The sequence below is a fragment of the Crocodylus siamensis genome, chromosome 14 (assembly GCF_052110815.1).
Source record: "Crocodylus siamensis isolate JL-2025a chromosome 14, ASM5211081v1, whole genome shotgun sequence".
In the NCBI taxonomy this organism is placed as follows: domain Eukaryota; kingdom Metazoa; phylum Chordata; order Crocodylia; family Crocodylidae; genus Crocodylus; species Crocodylus siamensis.
In genome coordinates, this window is record NC_143408.1 from 13086372 (window position 1) to 13110496 (window position 24125).

Here is a 24125-nt window from a genome sequence, read left to right on the forward strand (position 1 = left end):
GCTGGTAGATAGATAAAGCCTACTACCCATAGAAAAGGAGTCTCTTTGCACCATTTTCAATTTGGTTTCAGTTTTCCTTGACCCCCCCACATACTGGGACTTCTGAAGTTGCTTCTCCAGCTTAGATTTCTTGAATCATTAAAAGTTTTGTGACAGTTACTGAAAAATGATGGTTGTCAGCATGCTATTGCTGATAGCACCTAAAAGAACTGTTCTATAAATGGATATTCACAAAGCAATAGAAAAGACTGAAGAATTGGGGGGGGGGAGGAGGGGGGCAGAAGGTAGAGCAACAAATCATACATAAGAAGTCAAGGTTTATTCATTTGCTCATGTTTTCTTTCTACTTTATTCATATTTTGCTATGGTCTTAGTCTGTTTCTGTATCCTAGACTTAAATTTTATCAGTGTTGATTGGAAAATGTTTCCTTCTCCCTCACAGAAAATTTTGACTTCAGTGAAAACTTGAAATTCAAAGAAGTTGCAGGGGGGGAAATAGAAAAGAAAAAACATAGATTCTTTTGTTTAAATCTGAAAACTGAAATTTGAAAGTGCTTGATATGGTGCCTCATGCCCTTATTTTCCCCAGTTAGACTACATCAGGGGTTCCCATACTCTGGTATGCGTACTCTTGTGGGTGTGCAAGACATCTTGGGGTGGAGGGGTATGTGGGAGAACTATATAATAATATAAACCCAATCATCCCTGACTGGGAAAAAACTCAACTCTTTGTCCTTCTCTTCCTTTTGCTAGTTTCCTGTTAAACTCAATACTGAATACATAAGCCTAATAAATCTGTGTCACATGATTGACATGGAAATGTATTCACTTCTTCAAATAGTTTTCAGTAGTGCAGCTCTTAGAGTTGTGCAAGTAAAGCATTGAAATCAAGCTTAATGAAGAGAAAAAATCATAGGAAATCGAACATTTCAGAAGTCCCGCTACACCAAATAACCCTGCCAATGGGAAAAAAAATGTTTTATCTTCTAAAATGGCATGGCATAGCATGGCATGGCATGGTGATTTTAGCAGAGCCAGAAACTTACTGTTTGTCAGCATCTGCAGATCCTCAACAGAAGGAGGTGAGCTTTTCTTCTCATATGGAATAACCGTGTTCAAATACTAGAAAGAAAAGTTATATGCTATTAGTCCCATAATTGCAAGGTAAGAATTGTATGGGATAAGAAACAAGATAAATAAAACAAAAAAGCCTTTCTAAGCTAGCTTGACATTTAAAAAAATTGAGGTGGAATTGATCTAAGGTTTTCTGTAAGTGGTGTAGTTTAGATTGGTAGTGAACAGAACACAAATTTACCCATTGATGAGAGGGGAGGGGGGTCAAATCTTCAACCAGGTTCCACCATTATTAAACCAGTCTGTGTGTGCCAAACTTCTGGTCTGTTATGGGTGTAAAATATAGACAGGTTACCTGGAGTTATCGGATGCAGGCAGGTTATAATGTGCCATAAATCCAATATCTATATTTAGTCCATGATTTTTTGTATCCAGTACATTTATGAAGTGAAGTTCATAGACTCATCTATGAAAGGTGTTTTGTAAAATCTGTTTGAAGATTAGAACTGAGAGATTGGAGAGAGAATGGCTGTCTTGTGAGAAGTGTGCACCCACAGATAATTGGGTATTTTTTACTCTGATAGATTTTCAGTATGCATTCATTCTAGTATGTAGTTGTGTTTCCACAAACAAGGAAACCCAGGCAGATCTATAATATTGAGCCATGGAACCATAACTGAGGAAATATTAGTTTTCATTAAATCCATCCTAAAACCTCCTGTCATCCAAAGCCCAAGTTTTGTCCAAGACACAACAGATTTTCTATGAAAACTTAAAGATGTACCCCACCTTCCCCAGTGATACTGTCCTTGGATGTTACCAATTTATACAGCAATATCCCACACCAGAATAGAATCCAAGCCTGTCTTGCATATCTACCTTTTTAATTTTTCATAGAAAGTCTGTTGTGCCTTGGACAAAACTCAGTCTTTGGGTGACAAGACATTTAGGATGGATTTGATGAAACTTAGTATTTCCTCAGTTATGGTTCCATGGTTGGATATTATAGATCTGCCTAGTTTTTCTTGTTTGTGGATCTTAGGAGGCATGTAAAAACTGCCTAGATTGGGTATTGTGAGATCAGGTTTTGAAGATTCCTTGTAGTTCAGATAGAATGTGATGGTGCTTTTGAGTTTTAAGGTGAAAAGGGGAGTTGGATCTTCCTCTATTTTTTTTGTAGTAGGTGGTGTCGGAGAGTTGTCTGTTGGCTTCTTTTATGTAGTCTTCATGGTTAATGACAACTATAGCTCTTTCTTTATTTGTTGGTTTTATTATTATTTGGTGGCTGGATCTAAAAGATTATCTAGCCCTTCCCTCTGAGAGGGAGAGGTTGTTTTAGTGGTGACTTACCATCCTTCCCTGGAACCTACATGGAAAATCCTCAAACAATCACAACCCACACTAGAAAATGACTGATTTTTTTAAGGGATCATTCCAGAAACACCCATCCTAGCCTTTAAATAAGCACCAAAGCTCACCAACCTCATTGCCAGAAGCAAAATTCCTACGGCCCAAAGCACACCGAATGGATCCAGGCCATGCTGGGACAAAAAAATGTAAAATTTGCAAACACATCTCTACCACTGCCACAATAACTGCACCCCACAACAGAATCATCACCATTCCTGCACCTCCAGATATGTAATATATCTTATCCAGAGCACTAAATGCCATGATGGAAAATATGTAGGAGAAACCAAACAACAACTGCGTACTAGAATGAGTGCACACTGAAAACCTATCAAAGACAAAAAATATCCAATTACCTGTGGGTGCACCTTTCTCATAAGACAACCACTGTCTCTCCAATCTCTTAGTTCTAATCTTCAAAGAGAGTTTACAAAAACACCTTTTGCAGATACGTCTATGAACTTCACTTCATAAATGTACTGGATACAAAAAATCACAGACTAAATATAGACATTGGATTTGTAGCATGTTATAACTGGCCTGCCTTCTAATAACCCCAGATAACCTGTCTGCATTTTACCAGCTACATTTTATCACTAGTTCAACATTCCCCTCATCCCCACCTACCAGTCTCACATCTATTGTTTCCCATTCCCTCTGATCCTCACTGCCATGAATTTGCCATTTCACAGACCTGCATTTTGGCTTCTAGTCTACTCAAGAGAGCACACAAAACACCAACAGACTCCCCTTGTGCCAGAAGAAGGGTATTTGTGTCCAAAAGTTTGCAAAGAACATTTTTTTTCCAATGATTTAGTTGGTCTAATAAAAGATATCACATCTACCCAAGGAACCTTGTCTGCCTAAAATATTAGTGTTTACTGAATTAGCACTTATTTTGCATTAAAAAATGGGCCCATGAATGGCTAGCTTTTCTGAAGAATGAAAAACTGAAAAAAAACCCTGCATTTCTTAGACAAGTGCTTGCTGTATTTTGCACAGCTTTGGCACCAAAGCAAATGGTGTGATGGCTAGACAAATTTTTTGGGCAAACAGGGTATAAAATATGACTAAAGTTGTACACAGATTTTATGCTGGGCCTTTGCACAGGCATGAATTTCACTGTGAATGAGGAAGCAATATTGAGGAAATAGTACTCTGAAATCATGTTATGAAGATCATGTAATGCAGATTTGAAGGCTACCTTAATATATAAGATTTTCTTACTTCTGAGTTCTTAACTAACCAATCAAAGAAGAGACAGTAAATAGAAACACATAGAGCTTAACGTTATGATTTAGATTAGTTTTTCATGTTCCATGTGTGGCAGAAGGCCACCTCTGTTTCTCCCCAAAAACTCTGCTCTGTGACAATTTGGTTAAGATGGGCCCAGCAGAGGATACACACCCTTACCCTACCTCTTTATGTAGCCTAAGCTGAATACATTCCTGATGGAGCGGGGAAACCACCTCCCTCTGCCTATGTGACTGGTATCAAATACTTGGGTGAGGGGCTGGCTCCCTGGGGAGCTAGGAACTGCTAGTCTGCCCCGCAGCCAGTGATGTATTTCAAATTGGTTGGCTGACAGCCAACAGGTGCTGGCCTCCATTGGACCAGGTAAATGAGGTCACAAGGGTTATGTAAGTCAAGGACTGCCCAGGAGGAGGGGGCAGCAGCCATGAGGAAGTCAGAGAGAGAGAAGAGTTGGACCATCTGAAACTTGCTGCCTCTCTCTCAAAACCCATGATCAAGGAACTGCCTGCCTCCACAGGGAATCTCCAACTGCCTCTGGATGATACTTGTGAGTAAGCTACCTGAGAGCTAACTAGATATGTAGCTTGCAGTAACTCAGATGCGTGATCAAAGGCTACCCAGCCACGCCAGTTTGCTCTATGGGATTTCTCTGATATTGCTCTACTCTGTACTCTATTCCAACCCTACCCCTTGTAACCAATGAAGTTCTCCTTTGTACCTAGTGTGGGAGACTTATTGGGAGTGGGTCTAGATTATGCCTTGGTTCAGTTGACTAAGGGAGACCACTACTTGTGCTTCTGACTGAGGGAAGCATCCCAAGTTCTTGAAGTGAATCAAGTACCCTCAAGGGCTACTAGGCCTGTATTCCCCAGGGTGCAGAGCCAGAATCAATCCCAGCCTTGGGTGGTGGCACTGGAACCCCCAGGCTAGTGGGTGTGCTCCAGGAAGGGGGTTGGCCAGAGTTGAGGCGCCCCCAGGGAGGCACTCGGAGCCTAGAAGGTGGTTGGGCGCAGCAAGCGCCCCCTACTGGCCCGCCACACACAGTATTGAGGAAATAGTACTCTGAAATCATGTTATAAAGATCATACAATGCAGATTTGAAGGCTACCTTAATATATAACATTTTCTTTCTTCTGAGTTCTTAACTAACCAAAGAAGAGCCAGTAAGTAGAAACACCTATAGCTTAACATTATGATTTAGATTAGTTTTTCAAGTTCTATGTACTTTTTATTCAGGCTATGATTTCTTTTAAATCTTCTAGTCATCTTCAATCTTCTATTCCATGTGGATATTATTAAGAATTTAACACCGCTTTTGGTTAATGAAAAATTTTCCAAGAAAGTTCCCTATTTGTATACATTCACCACATTCTTTATGGATTATTTTCAGACATACAATAATTACTAATTCTTAATTTCAATTATTTGACATTTCTTTTGTGTGATGGGTAATCCAAGTTACACACTTCTGCTTCCAGGGTTTTTTAAAGGTACATAATTAATAGTTCCTAGAAAATAAAAACCATAAGCATTCTAGCATGAATTGATTAGAAAAAATAGCAATTTATGTTACACTGTGAATGCATCTACATGTTTCCATTTACTGTGCGGTAACCAAATTTACTGTGCAGTATGCATGTGCATCTACACATACACACCTGTACTGCATAGTAAATATGACAACTCATGCTGACTTGAGCATGAATTTGGTACCTGCATCATGCAGGTATCAAATTTATGTCATATTAGTTACAGTGCAGTGATACATGTGTAGATGTGTTATTGCACAGTGACCCAGGGGGCCTCCCTGCTGGATCTGCTCAGGCACTAGGGGGAGTAAAGTTAGTCCCAAGTGCTGGCAGCCACGTGGCTGAAGGCTGGAGTTCCTCGTGGTGGCCACAGGGGCACATGGCAGGCTGCTCTGACCTGGGACTAAATTTAGTCCTAAACTGCCTGCATGTGTAGGTGCCAGCCTATTCCCACTTACTGAGCAGTAATTTACTGCACCGTAAATTTAAGCTGGCATAAATATATCTGTAGACATGCCCTATGTGAATGATTGGGACAGAATACCCTTTGGGTCTCTGAATAACATGAAAAAAACCCAACACGCTAGAATCATCACAAACCAAACTTAGAGCTTTCATTTCTAAATATACTTATAAATCAAGTGGTTTAGTACAAATCAACTGTATTTGTAATCCTGTTTTCTTCTTTTGATTAAATAGATCATTAGAGCTATATATTTTATTTAGTACAAATTTCATGCATCCATTTCTGTGACATGCATCCATACAGGGTAAAGTGCACAAACCTGTTTATCATTCCCTGGGTTCCCAAATGTCTGCCGAATACCAGTCTGCAAGATATTAGATATTCCTTCCATGCTGAATCGCTGCATAGGAAAGAGAAAAGAAACTGATTTACTTGAAGCTGGAATAATGGCAAAGAAGTTACTCTTCAGGTTGAATATATATATTTTTCTTACTCTAAGGAGTGCTTTAATCAGTAAATCAGTATCTGCTTCTCAGTAACAACATTATATTCCTTGCAGCATATTTGCAGAAGTGAATAGGTTAGAAAATGTTGGCCTTTCTCCACTGAATCAGTATCTCATCCAAATTACTTATCATTGTATTAACTTTTCGTTAATTTTTCTGAGTTTCTCTTTATCCTGCCTAAGACACTATGGGTGCACCCACACATGCAGGCACATGCACTTGCAGCAGCTCAAATTTTTACCTCAGCACACATGACCAGACAAGCACTTTGGTGTGGGGCAAGTTGTGCCACATGGGTCAAAATAACCCTGCCCAGCTCCTCCTCCAGGACCTGCAGCCAGGGGGAGCTAGAGCCACACATGAAGTATAAAAACCTAGAGCCAAGGTTTTTAAAAACCAATAATAGAAAAACAAAAAAACACAGAAGGGCTAGTGAATGCAGCCAGTATTAGAACCTCTAGCCAGGGGGAGCTAGAGTCCAGCAGTATAAAAACCTGCCCTGTGCTGGCCACAGAAGTATAAAAAGCTTCCCTGCAAGTAGCTCAGGGCTACATGCTCTGAGCTTCTGAGAGGAAGTTGGCCACACCTGTTCCTGCTCCAGGCTGCTGCTCTTACTCCTGTTCTTCAGCTGGGGGTGCATTTTTGTGGGGCCAGGGTTACGGATAGGGACAGGCTGAGTCAGTTTGTTGGCTGGTGTAGCAGACCTGGTCCCCTCAGGCACTGGTGATAGTTAAAAATATAGTTAAGACTGGGGGGTGAGGCCCTTGCTCTTGCCCTTCCCACCCCCAGCTGCTGCTACTGCTGTTGCCATATTCCCCCATGGGGGTGGGGGATCCTCTACCACATGCTGCTGCCCCCTCTGGGGTGGGCATCACATCCCCACTGCATTGCACCACACCCCAGCACTGCACCCCAGCTTCCGCACTCCTGTTCTGGCCTGCTGCCCTGCCTGCTGCCGAGCCATGGCTGGGGGCGGCCCAGGGAGAGGGACTGTGTTGCCTGTGGGCCCTTCCCTAACCACCACTGCCGGTGCCTAACAGTGCCTTGCATGCCCCTGTTGCCTCAGGCAGACCACCCCTGCCTTCACCTTCACCTGAAACACACCTTGGGTGGCTGACCTGGATGGCTGAAACTGCAGACACTGCTGTTAATGCTGCCTGTGCTGCCACTGCCCCCCACCATCCCCTCAGGAGGGGGCGGGGGGTTCCCTGCTGCTCTGCCTTGCACTGCACTTGTACTGGATTACTTCCTTAATTGACTGTTTGTCCCTGCACTCCCTCACAGCTGCCCCACTGCATCTGATCCTGTGCATTGTTTCCTGCCTGCTGCCCTTCTGCTGAGTGCCTGGCTGGAGGCCTAAGGGGCTCCTGGACTAAGCTCCAACAAATGAAGCCTCTCCACTGCCGCAGCCATCTTTTATGTCAGCCTCAGCAGCCTCCCCTGTGTTTTGCCCTTGTGTGGTAAGTCCCTTGGTTCACTCCCCCTGTCCTGGCACTTGTTGTGTGGCTGAGTAAGCCAGCTCGACTCTCGCCAGCCCTTGTATGTGTATATGTGTATATCCCACCTTCCTCAGGCACAGCCCACCTGGTTCCCTGTGGGGCTGTAACTCATTGAGCTTCAAGACCCCCACCTTCCATCTCCCCTCCACCCCCTCCTCCACCACAGCCATAGCCTGGATTCACTAGCCCTTCCATGTTTTTCTTTCTTTTATTGGTTTTCCACTCCCTTATGTGAAACAATGGCAGGGCAGGAGTTTTCTCAGGGTGGGGTTGATGCCCCTGCAGAGCTTCCTGCAGCCCGTTGTGGGGGCAGATTCCAGCCAGATCCCTGAGCGGGGTGCACGTCCCTACAAGCTCCACCCTAGGGGCCAGAATCCAACCAACCCCCCCTGTGGGGCAGACAAGCCTGTAAACCCCACTGCAGAGGAAATCAGAACTCCAACAGGGGGGCAGGAGGTCTGTCCCAGCTGCCCCCCACAATCAGGTACTCTGGGCAAGGGCAATGAGAAGGACTCCTCTTCAGCTCCCTCTGCAGCTGGGGGTGGGAAGGGCAAGGGCCTCGCCCCCCAGTCTTAACTATATTCTTGACTATCACTGGCACCTGAGGGGACCAGGTGTGCTACACCAGCCAGCACACCCACTCAGCCTGTCACTGTCCATGGCCCTGGCCCCACAAAAATGCACCCCAGCTGGAGAACCATAGCTATGCATAGGCAACTGCAGGGCAACCCACACCTGTAGGGCCTGGACCCTCCACTGCTGGCCCTTCCAGCTCAGATGGCCCCCTTTCCAGCACTTACCCGCAGGCATGGGGTGAAGTGCCCCCATGAGTAGGTCCTGCGTAGGAGGACCTGCACTTTGAGACCTAGGTGCAGGCCCTGGCTCAGGTGGTGGGGGCCCAAGACCATGGCGGCCTTCTGCTTCCATGGCAAGGGTTTTTTTTCCTTGCCTCAGAGGCCGCCACACAAAAGGTGGTGGAGATGGAGCTCATGATGGAAGGTAAATACATCCCCCCTCCCCTGAACCAGCATGCAGGGAAAACAACGAACCATATTTCAAGGGCCTCCCCAGCTGTGCACGACAGCCCACCCTGGTAAAGATGAAATGGATAATCCCAGTGGAGGAGGCCCTCGGGGCTGCTGGCCAGTCCAAGCAGGAGCCAGGGCCTCCCCCCCAAGATTATGTGTGCTGAGACTCAGGCTGAGACTGACCCAAAGGTAGGTCTGGTAGTGGATCCTTCCCCCTCCAACAACCTGGGGTAGACAAAGGCCCTGGGGCTCACCCCATTGAGTCCTGAGGCAGGCACTGATGCTAGCTTGGTGCCTGATGGGTCTCCTCCCCCCCCTCCCAGAATAGCCTTGCTACCAGCCTGCCTTGTGGTGCCACCCCAAAGGGGGTCAAAGTAGGGTCCCCTGACCAACAGACTGGTCTTGTTTGGGACCCTGTGCAGACCCCCTTGGGTTCTGGCCCTGCCCTGCCATCTTGTGAGGGAGTCCTACCCCTACCCTCACCCCTGCACCTGTCCCAAGGCACTGCAGAGCTCTCCCAATCCCTACCAGAGTCTGGGGCCTTAGTGGACCAAGAATTTCAGACAGTGTCCAAGGATCCCACTGAGCCCCAGGACCAGGAAGAGGATGCCTGTGAACTGGCAGGCTCTGTGGAACCTGTAGACCTCTCGGTCCTCGTGGTCCCCAGCAGTGAGCTGCTTGCATTCCTTGACCTTGTGTTCACCTGGCAGTCCACCTACAAGGTGCAGCTGGCCTTGGACTGCTGGGGAGATTTTGACAGCACCCTTAACACTGTGTGGGCACTGGTAGGGGAAGGCAAGGGACCCAAGTGATGTAACACCTGGATCTATAGGTGGGCCTGCAGTTTTGTAGATGCCCTCTATGCTTATGCGAGGGCGTTGCATGAGCTGGCGGGCCCCATGTAAGGTGTTGTGATGCATGAGGCCCCTGCTGATCCATTACCCACGTCCACTCCTCTGGCATCCATCCAACCCCCTTCAGTGATCACCACCTTGTCTAGGCCCAGGCCACACTGGGGCCTGGGGATTCGGGGTTGATCTACTGGCATTTTAATGCCAGTCTGCTGAAGGACGTGGGGCTCAGGAAGGCCTGACAGGAATTCTGCTTGGCTTCACAGGAGCAACGGGCAGCCTTCCCCTTAGGTTGGAGATGGGGGGATGTGGGGAAGGGCCAGCTCTTCTGCCGCAGCTACACTCTGGGGTGCACCCAGCAGAAGAAAGCAGTCCAGGAGCAGCTTGAGTAGGAAGTGCTGGAGCTGGAGAGGTGCCTGGCTGCTAATTCAACCAACCTGTCCCTCTGCAGAGAGTGTCGGGAAAGGTGGGAAGAGCTTCACACTTTGGACAACCACTGCACCTGCATTGCATTTGTCCACTTGCACATCCAGCTCCTTTGGGAGATGAACCATGGTTCCTGTTTCTTCTATGCCCTGGAGAAGAGGCAGGGTGCCAAGAAGTACATCCCCCTCATGGATCCAGATGAGATGTCCCAACACGCGCAAGCCTTCTACGAAGAGCTCTTCTCCCTGGATCTGACCAACACTGAAGCCTGTTGGACCCTGTGGGAGGGACTCCCGCAGGTCAGCGCAGGGGACCAAAACCAGCTGGAGGATCCTCCCACTCTGACAGAGTTCTCAGCCACCCTCTGTCTGATGCCTAACAACAAGGCGCTGGGCATTGACAGGTTGACTGTGGAGTTCTACCGGATCTTCTGGGATATCCTCAGCCCAAATTTTGCTGCAGTCTGGGTCAAATCCAAGGGAAGTCGGGAGGTCCCTTTGTCATGGCGGAGGGCCATGTTGACCCTCCTGGCAAAGAAGGGAGATTCCTGCGACCTGAGGAACTTGTGTCCCATGTCCCTGCTCTGCACTGACTACAAGGTGGCAGGGAGGGCCATCTTGCTGTGCCTGTGGTCTGTGCTGGCAAGCATGATCCATCCCAACCAGACGTACACAGTGACAGGACGTTCCATCTTTGACCACTTGTACCTGGTTTGGGACATCCTGGAGCTACCACACAGCGAGGGCCTGTCTTTTGCCCTCCTTTCTCTGGACCAGGAGAAGGCATTCAACAGGGCAGATCACAGGTATGTCACAGGCTCACTGGGGGCCTTTGGCTTTGGGCCCTACTTCATGCAGACCCTTCAGGTGCTGTACACCTCTGCAGAGTGTTTGGTCTCGGCCTGTGTGGCTTCTACCTGAAGGACCTGCAAGGGCTGCCAGAGTTCTACCAAGACCTCCTCCAGGCCTGGAGGCTGGTCTCCACCTCCAGGTCCCCTGCAACACTTACCCAGGGCACTGACCTGCTCATTGAGTCCCTTCTCTGGAACCCCCAACTGGAGATACCGATGGCAGAGGCACCCCGGTTGAAACAGAAGCTGGTTCTGGGCAGTGTCGCTCATATCAAAGACCTCCTGGACTATGATAGGCAGGTGTGGGTGGATCCCACTGAGCTGGCAGTGCATAGGTTTACCGATGATGCGAGTGAGCTGCCACATAGTTCAGGAGGTGAAACCTGCTTTGCCTTCCGATGCCCTTGACTTTGTTGACCAGGCATGATGGCGGTACCTCCCCCCTCCCGTGTCCTCCAGCCCACTGGGGTTTCTCATGTAGTCGGCACCTTGCCCAGCCTTGTGGTGCTCCCAGCTCCACCACCTGAGCGAAGTGCAGGACACCAAACCAGTCCGCTTCTCCACCATTCATAACTGCCACCTCTACATGCTTATGTGCCACATGATTCACCATACGGTCCTTGTGTCCCACCCAGACAGCAAGTGGCAAGATCTGGTCAGTGACAGTACAACTGGGGCACCCCAGTGGCTGAGCCTGTACTTCACCCTCATCCCATGACCCACTGGGGTGCTCAGCTGGTGCCTCCTCCATGGAGCCATTGCCATGAGAATGTATGTGGTGAGCTTTACCAACACCCTGGTCTCTGGCCCCTTCTGCAGCAGACAGAAGGAGACCCTGGCACACATGGCGCTCAAATACCCCAGGCTTCAGCCCTCCACCTTCACCTCTAGAACCTCCTCCTGAGGTTCTGAATGAATTTTATCCCACACATTTTTATTTTTGGAAAGCCCATCCATGGCCCCATCAAGTCCCAGGAACTCCTGGTCAACCTCCTCCTGGCCCTGGCCAAGTTGGCCCTCTACATGACCAAGAACGAGGTCTGGCTAGGAAGGTACCTGGGGACTGTGAGGCCACGTTCCTCTCACTGGTTTGCACGTTTCCAGGCAGAGCACCAGTAGCACAGTGTCCACCAGCTCTGTAGACACCTTTTGAGGGCCAGCAGATGTGGCCCTGGGGCTCTGCTTGGTATCCCCCACACAAGCACTCATTTTCACATTTTGACCCTCACATCACTTGTGTCCTGTTTTTTCCCTTTTTCCCTTGGTTGGCCCAAGAATTCTGTTATGTCATCACTGGCCCCATACAGTAGGGGCTACCAATTAGCCAGGTGGGCCTCAGGGCCCATGATAATTGGGTGATACAAACAGGAGCTTCTCGGGCAGAGGAGCTCTTCTCAGTGTCCCCCTCAGGGGCACTCATTTTCACGTTTTGATCCGTTGGCCCACACAACAATCCCATCCTGTTTTTTGCCTCTGTTGTTCCCAGAATTTTGTTGTTTCATTCATCCATTAGCCCCCATACAGTAGGGGCTACTAGTTAACCAGATGGGCTTCAGGGCCCATGGTAGTTGAATGAGACAAATAGACAGGAGCTTCTGGGGCCCAGCCAATTGGTACTTGGGGACACTAGCCCCTTGTGCCAGCTGGACTGCTGCAGCAGCCCCAACTGAGAGTTCCCTGCATCCTCTACACACTAAGGCAATCTGGCAATGGGCGCTGCTGCCTGGCTGTGACCTGCTGCCACCTGTGACAGCAAATGGACCCAACACTGTGCATCTGCCAGACCTGGGTGGGGACTGCATGGACACAGCAGAGGCATTTTCACCTCTGGGACAGCTGCCAGTGGACTGTGGCTGCATAGTTGGCCCTTGTGTGGCACTACTGCCATGTGCGTCACCACCCCGTCATTTGGGCAGCTATTGCCTGGAAGATGTTAACAGTGTGATGACCTACTTTGAACTGTCTTCCTGGCCCCAAGTGGTCCCAGGTGCCAACCCTGAGCAGGCATCTCTACCTGGGTCCTGCCTCTTGCCTCACTAGCAGAAATTCTGGTGCTCCCTATTTAAAAACTGCAAAATCTCTGATAAAAAAACCCCGAATTTACTCTTTAAAATGCCCCAAAATGCATATATATGTATGCATTTTGTATGTGTATATATATGTATATGTGTGTATGTCTATATACGTGTGTGTGAGTGTGTGTGTCTATATATGTGTGTGTGTGTATATATATATACACATACATACAAAGAAAGAGAGAGAACGATCAGTTGGGCAATATTTTATTGATATATTTACAATTCTCAATCCATTTGGAAGCCTATCAGTGTCTCTAAATATCTATATGTTTTGATGTTTGCTTTTGGTTTTCTTATGATAAATGAATTACAGCTCCCCCTGACCCCTTCACTAAGTAGGATGTGGGGACAGCTGCCCCTGCAGCCAAAGCTTCTGCCAGCAGGTCTCATCCTGTCTGGCAGTTGGGCATGATGGGTGGATGATGGGGGGATGTGGGGTTTGCAGGAGGAGGGTGGGAAGGGATGTGGGGGGATGTGGGTGGGTGTGTGGGTGACTGTGGAGGGATGAGGGGGCGTGAGGTGCATGTGTAGGTTTGGGGGGGATTGTGGCATGACTGTGGGTGTGGGGGGACTTTATGGGGAGGCTGCTCAGAAGAGGTGGGTCTCCTGATCCCCCACAGGATGCAGTCCCTCATATAGCACACAGACTACTCCCCTCCCACAGGGCCCCGGCCCCCCCACAGTCCCCAGCCTCCCTCCCTTCAGGGTCCCAGCCCCCCCTCAGGGCCCACAGCTCACCCCCACAGATGCAGCTGCTATCAGGTGTTTGGGGCCCACTATGGCCAGAGCCCCCAGTGCTGCGGCATGGCTTTGGCCACCTCAGACCCAGCACCACCTGTGCTGTTCACTGCGGGTCTGGCACAGTGCTGCATTGGGCTGTGTGCCTTTAGGCAGCCCTGGGCTGCTTGGGTAGTCACCTGGGGATGCATACCACTTGCAGGAACTGGGTGTCAAGCCTGGCCAGGTCCTGCCTCTGGCAGCAGCACTGCTGGATCCATGAAGTGTGTGAGGAGAAAGCACCTGGTGGGACCCAGCCCAGCATGGCCCACTAGTGCACTTTGCACAGGACCAGGATGTGTATCTCTGGGATGTGCAGCTCCTGTGCAAAGGCATACTAGCTGCATGCCCAGGCCAGGTCGGGTTGGATCAGGTAGGGCCAGCTGGGTGCATTTTCCATGAGGCTCAGGTGGTGATGCACCATGGCCCATTGTAAGCATAGCACATTGCCACCATGCATTGCCACCTAAACCTCATGGAAAACATACCCGGCCAGCCCATTCCCACCCAACCTGAACTAGCCTGGGGAGCTAACACACCTTTGCACAGGAACCACACATCCTGGAGCTGCGCATCCCAGTCCTGTGCAAAGGCATGCAAGCGGGTCATGCTGGACTGGGTCCCACTATGCATTTTGTGCAGGGGCTTAAACATGGGCCACCACATGCCTGCCCCCTAGGGCTGTGTGAAATTTTGCCCTGTGTTTCATTTCAAAGCTGTTTTGATACATTTCAAGCTTGAAGCAACAAAATCAAAATGAAACAAAAGCCTTAGAAACAGCTTTGAAATGAAAAAAGGACACTTGAAACATTTAAAAAGTTTTGAAACATTTTGGGTTTTGAACCAAGCATACTTGGCTTCAGCGCTTGTCCCAGCCAGCAGCAGCAGCCTCCTGTCATCCGGCAGGCAGATTGGAGCCTGCCCTTATACCTAGCGGGGATGGTGCTGCTGCCTGGGGCCAGCAGCAGCACCTATCTTCCCGGTGCTGGGTGTGGGCTGTACCCAGCACTGTCCCAGGTGGCAGGAGCAGCCTCCTGTGATCTGGCAGGCTGATCGGGGCCCTGTGCACCCTGGGGAAGGCTGCAGGGCTCTGTCAATTCCTCCCAGGGCTCCAAGGGGCCCTAATCTGCATTGCCAGATCACTGGAGGCTGGTACTGCTGGCTGGGACCGGCACTAGATACAGCCGGTGCCAGGAAGGTTGGTGCTGCCGCTGTCCCCACCTGGCAGTGCCAGCCTCCTGTCACCTGGCAGGCAAATTGGGGGCTCACTCATGCCCCTGGGAGGGCTGCATGGGCTTTGCCAGACTCCTCCCAGGGGTGTGGGCCCCTGATCTGCCTGTCAGATAACAGGAAGCTGGTGCTGCTGCCTGGGGCCAGCAACAGCACCCATCTTCCTGTGCTGGGTGGGCAAAACATCTAAACAGCATTGAAACAGCAAAACAGTTTTGATAAACCAAAGTAAAACAGTGCTTTCAAAATGAAACAGAACTTGAAATTAAACACTGGTCCATTGAAACGAAAGTCAAAGTGGAACGATGCTGTTTTGTACAGCCCTAGTACCCCCCAACTGCCACCCACAGTGCCAGCAGCAGCCGTCAGCACAGCTGTGCCCCAGCTGCTGGCACAGCCAGTGGTAATGTGGCTCTGTGTGACCTGAACTCTGTACATGCTGAACAGACCCAGCCTGGCCCGGCCTGCTAGTGCCCAGCTTTGAACAGGACTGCAAAACCCTGCACTAGTAGGCCAGGCCACTACTTCCGTGGGTGGTGCAGGGGGGGTGGGGCAGGAGTGTGGCAGCCCTTGCTCAAGCTCCCCGACAAACCCACCCACAGACCACACATCCCCCCTGCCACTCCTCAGACCCACCCACGTCCATAACTTCCCCACCCCGATGTCTCTACTTACCCATGACAGCAACTGGGTCAAAAACTCTGGAGGACCGGCTCCTAGGTTATCTCAGGGTAGGGTCAGGGACCATGGCCTGCCCTGCTTCCCCCCCTCCCCCAATGTTTTATTTTGATACCCGGATATCCAGGTATCAAATTTTGAGCCTGCACTGCAAATATGCAGCATGGGGAATTTTTTTTTCCCATCATGCCTCTTGCCACATCTTAAACTGCTTTGAGACGCACAAGAGGTACATGCAGTTTCATCTGGATGTGCCCTATGAACCCTAGTACTCTATGTGAGCCCTAGTACTGTATGTAAGCCATTTGTGCCAGGCTAAAGGAGAGCAGCATTATTCCCTGCATAACTGTACATATTTTTTTATATGCATATCTGAACAAACATCAGACTTAAATGTATTGTTACTGCAAAACTTTAAAACAAAATGAGTGGTGGCATTAACAAATTACAGCCAAATGCCTGCCTGCATCAGAAAGAATAATTTAAATGATTCATACATTTTGCTAGATTCTAAATCAACTGTAATAACCAAGGAAAAAGACTTGGCTACCATTATATCATGTTTAATTAAGATATCTGTGGGCATATCTACATGAGGCATTTACTGCAGAGCTGCCTAATCAGCTCTGCAGTACATGTCTCTGCATCTGAACGTGCTCCCCTATTAGGGTGCACAAAACTAGTAAACTCCAGAGCAGGCTAGTACTTGTTAAATACAAGACCTTGTCAACTTCAGAGTTTTCATGCATACTAGCACACATGTAGACACTTCCCAGCTCACTTGGACACAAGGTTGATTCAGTGTGGGGGCTGCCTGCCAAATAGCCCCATGCTGAAGCACCCTCATGCCTCAGACAGCCCGTTCAAAGCACATTGAGTCTGGTTGAAGCAGCCCTGGACTGCTGTCAGCCAGTGCTGCTCTGACTGAGCTGGGTGTGCTACAGATGAATAAACTCTGGAGCAATATACTCTGAAGTTTCTTGCTACTGGACACATGTTCAAACAGCATGTTCAGGAGCAAAACACTCAGGAGCAATAAGCTCAGGTGTCTATTCTTGCACATTAATTGTACATGTAGACATACCCTGTTTAATGGACAAGAGCACTCAGCAAAGCATAGAAAAAATTCACAGATTCATGGATTTTTAAGTCCAGAAGAGATCATGATTATTTTGATATCCTCCTTAATAGAAAATTGAGCTTTTTCTAATGATATCTATTTCAAACTCAGCAATTCATGGTTAAGCAACATTGTGTCTTTGGAAACAACCACAGTAGACTTAGGTCCTGATCTAAATTGATCACTGAGGTATGAAATGATCAACTGTCTTAGCTGCAAATTTGGGAGATGTGTTTGGATGTCCCTACATACCCCCTAAAATGGAACTTTTACCTTGAAATTAAAGCATTTGTTCCATATCAGATGGTGTCCTGCTGCCCCTCCAATAGAATGCAACACAATCCTAGCCGGCACTGCAGGAATTCAATTACAGGTTTTCCTAGCCCCAGCATTACCTAACCCCAGCACTCTTTCCTGCCTGGAGCAGGGGGGTGGACCCAATGATCTACCAGGTCCCTTCTGACTCTAGAAATCTATGAATCTAACTTTATGCAGTACATGCATTCCTGGAAAACTGAGCATAAATTGAATTTCCGTAAAGGGAAGAGCCGCACCCCTCTGCTCCACACCCACTGACAGTTCTTTCTGCTTTGCTTCCTGCTGTAGCCCCAGGAGTGACAGACGCCACTTGCCTGCAACTGCTGGGCTGCACCATGCCCCCATCCCCGCTGCTTCCCCTACAGACTTACCTCACATATAATGAATTTACCTCACATAGAATGAATTTTGGGTGTAAAAAGGGTAATTGCATAAGAGCAAATTCACATACACAGAAGCAGCATATAGTGAGGGAAACCTACTTTTGATACAGGGGTCAGCTGCAAGTTACCTCCTGAATTGGGCTGGACTGAAATGTACTGGAAGCAGTATAGCCATGTTTAAACTGTTCTGTGTACAGGCTAATTAGCTCTGGCTCTAGCTCACTGGCTTGCATCTACATGCATGCATTACTGCAGAGCTTAGTAGGCCTGTGCGAGTCAGCAGTGATTCAATCCAGCTTCAGATCCAACTGCTTCAGATGGCAGAGATCTGATCCAGAGCTCTGGACCGGGTTTCTGCCTCGATCCAGCCAAAGCAGCTCCAAAGCTTCGGAGCCGCCTTGGAGATCTGGCCATAGGGTATAATGAGGGAATCAATGAAATATCTATAACTTTGTTGGTTTTTGTCCAATTTGGATGAAATTTGCAGGATTGGTAGCCTCTGCTGAGAGCATGAATCCTCCAAGCTTCAAGATCAGTGCAGGGTTTTGGGGGGAACTGTACCCCAAATTCTTGAAAGCCAAACTCATGTCACAGCTGTGTGTTACATCACAGGGGGGTGAAAACTGCAGGGGTGGTGTCCCCTGGTGAGGCCACTGAGCCTGCCAAGTTTCAAGAAGTTCAGTGCCTGGGTTTGGGGGCACTGTACCCTAAATATCTGAAAGCAAAACCCCTGTCACATCTATGTGTTACATCACAGGGGGTTCAAAACTGCAGGGGTGGTAGCTCTTACTGAGGCCACAAAGCCTAAAAAGTTTCAAGAAGATTGGTGCAGGGGCCTGGGTGGGAGCTGCACCTCAAGCTGTGGACAAGAAAAACTTGTGACATGGGTGACACTGTGTGTGTTAAGGCGCAGTGGGGTGACAGCTTCAGGGATGGTTGCCCCTGCTGAGGAAACGACACCAGCCAGCTGTCAAGGAGACTGGTGCACGTGGGGTTCTGGGGCCCTGCACCCCTAGCTGCTGACAGACAAAACTCGTGCCATGGGTGCTTGTGGGACTGACTGTGTCTGTCTTGGGGCAGTTGATTGTCTGTATTGATTCTTTCCTCTCCTTAGGCTGGTTTTGTAGGTGCTAATTGATGGCAATTAACTGGCTACATTAGCTAGGTCCTGTGTATTGAGCTGGTCCCTAAGTGAATCATGATTGATTGGTAACTGGTAACACAGTAGCTTAGCAGCCAGGCCTGCAGTAGTGTCTCCCACTCCCCAAGACAGACACAGTCAGTCCCACAAGCACCCATGTCATGAGTTTTGCCTGTCAGCAGCTAGGGGTGCACAGCCCCAGAATCCCCCTGCCCCAATCTCCTTGACAGCTGGCAGACATCGTGGCCACAGCGGGGGCCACCATCGCTGCAGCTGTCACCCCACTGTGCCTTAACACATGCAGTGTCACCTATGGCATGAGTTTTGCTTGTCCGCAGCCTGAGGGGCAGTTCCCACCAAACCACTACACCGATTTTCTTGAAACTTGGCAAGCTCTTGCTCTTTGCAGAGTCCACCATGTCTGAACATTTCATCCAAATCGGACTAAAAACAACAAAGTTATAGATATTTTATTGTTTCCCCATTATACCCTATGGCCGGATCTCCGAGGCAACTCCAAAGCACTTCGGAAGCTCTGAACCACTTTGGGAAGCCTAACGAGGCCTGTGCTTCGATCTGGACATGCTTCGAACCCCGAAGATCTGTCCAAAGCCTCACACAGCCCTTCTAGTTAGTTCCACAGTAAAGTGTCACCATCTAAACATGGGGCCATATTAGGAGGCAGTATACTAATTAACTCAGAGTAGTTACATGTGGTGAAATACATGTGTAGGTGGTGATGGGGATGGCTGGGGTACAAGGGTATTACAATGTGGGGGCTACCTGCTGGTTAATTGTACATGTAGATGCACCCAGTGTTGCAGTATTGCATAATGGCTTATTATTAACTGGAACTGTAAATGATGTGATGTAAACTACTTCTGGTTCTAGCGTTCTGGAGAGCACCTGGGACCATGTCCTGGAGCTTGTTCCTTGAAAGTAATTTTCTTTATTAAATCAGTCTATATATGTGACTTTATCATTTCTCTGAGTTGGTTAAAATCTGCCCTTTTAAAAACCCATTATCCTTGTTCTGCTGACTTCACACCTTTCCTTTCTTAAAATCATGAATTCTCTTGTATCATGTTCGCCTGATTTCTCTTCATTCAGGTACACTTACAGAGCAGTACTATCTCCTTTCCCCAGTCCTGTCCCTCCAAAACAAGCTATACCTCTTACTGTTGATATTACCAAAAAAGTTTCTGTAATGTCAATTAAGTGATAGTTTTCTTTACATATAATGGCTGTATCCACACGAGTAAGCACATGCCTGCTGTGGCATCTCAAAGCAGTTTGAGATGCCACAAGAGGGACACCATGAACGAAAAAAATATTCCCAGCATGGACTCAAAGTTTGATATTGGGAAATCCCAGTATCAAGAGAAAATATGTCAGAAAAAAAGCTGTGCAGGGTGCACTCCCAGAGTATGCCCCAAAGAAACTGAAGGCTGGATCCTCCAAAAAGGCTCTAGCACCCGGCCAGAGCATCTCTATGACTGCCACATGCCCCTGCTGTTCCAGCATGCTGCCTTAGTGTGATGTAGGGAATAAAAGTGGGGCACGGCTAGCAGAAGTGGCTGGGGCCCAGACACTGTCTCTAGTAAGCAGGGAGGGACTGTGTGGAAAGGGTGAGTCCCCCCACCCACCCACCCTCCCCATGGCACAAATTCCTCACCTGCAGCAGCGGCAGGTAGCAGTGGGTCCTCACATCACTCATGGGCCACTACTGAAAGAGACCCCCAGCAGTGCATGGTGCTGTCTGAGACCCAAGGGCTCTGTGTGGTGCATGGAGCTGGCACAGCTCTCTGGCACACACCTTCCAGCAGGACCAGGCTGGCTCTTGACACCACCTGGAGCTCCCGGAACAGCAGGCAGGAGCCAGCCTGGCCTCATGCTGTGCAGCTCCTGCCTGCTGTGCCAGAAGCCCTGGGAGGAAGCAGGAGCTGCCCTGGTCCTGTTTGAAGACACATACTAGAAGGCCGGGCCAGGTCTGCACATCATGTGTAATCCCCACGTCTCGGGATACCCAGGGGTCAAAAAAATCCATGGGAAAAAAAAAAACAGGAACAGTGCACATGTGGACAGCGCACCCTTGTAGTGTGGAGAATGTCAGACTGTGTTGTATGTGGCTCTGCAGATGTGTTTGCAGAGCCACATACCATACAGCCACACTTATCTGTGGCTGGTGGGTTTTTCTTCACCATCTCTCATAAGCTGCTTCCACATGAGATTGGACATTTGGCTCCCCAAGGATGACTAGCAGTGGGACACTGTGTGTCACTGCTAGTTGTCCCTAGGGAAAGCCTGTGTCACATGCCCTGTGGCTTTGGCCAGCCAGCCTCCTATTTTGAAAGATGCATGCTTTTCCCACATGTGCCACTCCAGGGTTTTGTTCACAGACATTAGGGCTGGAAGGCACCTCATGAGATCATCAGGTCCAGCCCCCTGCCCAAGGGGCAGGAAGTCAGCTGGGGTCAGATCACTCCAGCAAGATAAGCATGCCAGTGTTTCTTAAAGGTATCCAGAATAGGTGCTTGCACCACTTCCAGGGGGAGTCTGTTCTGGACTTTGGAGTCTAGGACAGTAACAAAGTTTTTCCTTATGTCCAGTCTAAACAGTCTTCCAGCAGTTTGTGACCATTAGACCTTGTCTTCCCTTGGGGTGCCCAGGTAAACAGACATTCTCCCAGTTCCTGATGCACACCCCTTATATACTTATAGGCTGCCACCAAGTCACCCCTGAGACTTCACTTCTCCAGGTTGAAGAGTCCCATGCCTCTCAGCCTCTCCTAATAAGGCCTGTTCTCTTGACCTCTAACCATGCATGTGGTTCCCCTCTGCACTCTCTCAAGCTTCTCCACATCCGTTCTAAAGTGTGGAGCTCAGAACTGGATGCAGTACTACAGCTGCACCAAGGCCCGGTAAAGTGGGAGGATGACTTCTTGGGTCCTGCTTCAGATGCATTGGTAGATGCAAGCCAGAGTTTTATTTGCTTTGCTGGCTGCGGCATCGCATTGGTGGCTCATGTTTATCTTGTGGTCAATCATGACCCCAAGTCTCTTTTGGTCTTGGTGCTAGTGTGTGTAGCACTGCTGAGCTGGTGTGGTTTTTGGTATGGTTTCAAACAAACAAACAAACAAACAAAAAATGCCCTGCACTGCTCCCTTACTGTGCAGAGAATAGCTGAACGTGCAGTATGTGGCACTGCAGACATGTCTGTGGTGCCACATACTTCATGGCCATGCTGGTCTGGACATAGCCATAAGGACTTCATTTAAAAGTCTTCCTTCCCAGATTAGTCAGGTGATGCCCAAAGATGCTCTTTCCAATCCCCACCAGATAGGACCTACCTTTGACAACAATAAATCACATTCTCTAGGACATCAGTCCAATGCCAAGGAACCCAAAATCAGATAAGCAAGAAGGAAGGATTAGTGTTTTTAGGTATGGATGAGTTTCAGCAGGGCTGTTCAACTTAGTTGATAATGCAGGCAGAATCTGGACCAGCTCTGATGTTCCTGTGAGCATGGTTGCTCGATCCACTACATTCGGGGGGCTCTGGCACCCAACGGATGAATGCCATTGCCCTCCAAGTGCCCCTGCCCTGACTTGAGTCACCAGTGGTGACTGAAGACTTCAAATTCAGCAGAATGCAAAGGGGTGTGTGTCAAGCAGCATTGGCATTCACCCCTTGAGTTCCAGAGCTGCACAAATGCCGCAGCTCTGGCAGCTGCACTGACAAGATTGTGGGCCACAATTTTTAACTGCTGACAGGCCACAAGTGTTCCTCAGGGCACCAATTAGACAGATCTAAACTCCAGAAATCTCTCTGTGACATCCTTAATTGAAGCTCCAGAGCTTGCAGTACACCTCATTGGATTCCAGGTCAGAATGGCAAATAGGTGCATCTATGTCCCTCTAAAGGGAAAAGGAAAGAAATTAAGAAACCTGACAAACAATACCACAAATTATATCATGTTTGTTAGGAGTCCACCATTCTTTCCCATCTCTTAAAGGGGACAGGTTGACTACAACAGCCAAGATCAAAATTGTCATCTTCCAATGCCTTGTTTTACACAGGAAATTCACACATACCTTGAGAGGCATTTGGTTGCTTCTTTCTATCCGACTGCTCTGCAGACTTAGCCCTTTTTCTTTCCTCCTCCTTTTCATCATCTCTCTGTGTTCTTTCTGCTTGTTCTGTACTTCAATCAACACTGTGATGAAGGAGTTTTTCACCTCTTTCTCAAACTCCAGTTCATCTCGCCGGGCCAGCTGCTGCACCAGCTCCTCTGAATAATCACGTATAGCACTCTCAACACGATCCAGGAGCTCTGACAGCTCAGAAAATGACATTTCTTCCAAACCTTTCATGATCAGAAGAGATGCACATATATTAAAAAACAGAAGTGCAAATAGATGATACTGGGCAAATATTTTGCAGCTTGTAAGAGTGCTGCCAGCAAATATCAAATAGGCCACTGCTGCTGAAATTAGTATTTTGCTTCATAAGTATTTTCAGGAAGTTTTCCTGAGATCTAATCTAAATCTGTTTTGCTACAATTTAAAACCATTGCTTTGTGTCCTGCCTTTTGCAGGAAGGGAAATAAGTTGTTCTCCCTTTTCTGTAGGGCAAACTTTTGAAAATTTTAAAATTGCTATTACAAGCCCACCCCTTTAATCTCCTTTTCTCCAAGACTAATATACCTCATCCTTTCCTGATGTAGTTTACCTTCTAATCTCTATATCATTTTTGCCACCGTCCTCTGTATCCTCTCCAACTTTTCTCCACAATATTCTAGATGAAGTCTAACAAGAATTTTGAGTTGTGCTGAGCTCAGTATTCTGGAAAGGCTTAGTAGACTGTTGGGTGGCTTTCTGTGTTAATGGAATTTTCTGTTAATAAACTTAATTTTGCATTTGGGGCATTCTTCAATGGCTTGTAATAATATCAGTTTAAAAATTACAATATGCTATATGTAATAGGATACAATATGAAGCAACACAAGTTTGCTGGAATGTAGAACCTAATTCAAATTCACTATCTCAATTTCTGAAAACTGGTATGGAATTTTTCCCTGTCATCTGAAAAACACCATGCCCACCATCTGTGGAGGAGCTTTACACTGGGTGCATCTACACATGCAATAAATGTGCCTGAATTTTTTGCATAGAAAATTCAGGTGCACTAAACTGTACCTGGACATGAATCTGAACACTCACAGCAAATTTACTCCAACCAGAGGCAGTTCATTCCAGGGCTGTTCTTGCCCATCTCTACTACCCTGTAGTAGTGAGGGGGAGCTCCAGGCTCCCCCAGATGCCATCCCTTGGCTTGCAGGGCACACATGGCTCAGGCCTGGGCTCCAGGGTGTGGGGGAAAACTTTTCTGGCTCCATGGCAGCTCCCTTGCAGCTGTGGGGAAATCGAGGCTGGTTCTAAGCCCTGGAAAGTGGGGGAAGCTGTTTCTGTTCTCGGGCCATCTCCCTCACAGTAGTGAGGAGATTA

At 48.1% G+C, this 24125-nt stretch overlaps 1 protein-coding gene across 13 annotated transcripts in view; it reads right to left on the minus strand.

Moving 5' to 3' along the window:
- Window positions 1–24125, minus strand: part of FEZ1 (fasciculation and elongation protein zeta 1) — a 194317-nt gene that overhangs the window by 56308 nt on the left and 113884 nt on the right. For 11 of the 13 annotated variants that reach the window (XR_016439093.1, XR_016439096.1, XR_016439094.1 and 8 more), the window contains 3 exons: window positions 22713–22984; window positions 6053–6133; window positions 1047–1122 (listed from right to left, as the gene is read on the minus strand). Coding sequence is in view for 7 of the 13 variants with exons in the window: in XM_090026795.1 (XP_089882921.1) it covers window positions 1047–1122; window positions 6053–6133; window positions 22713–22984 (429 nt within the window). In the remaining 6 variants the exon portion in view is untranslated. The remainder of the gene's footprint in view (window positions 1–1046; window positions 1123–6052; window positions 6134–22712; window positions 22985–24125) is intronic. The other 2 variants (XR_016439097.1, XM_090026796.1) reach the window with 1 other exon arrangement.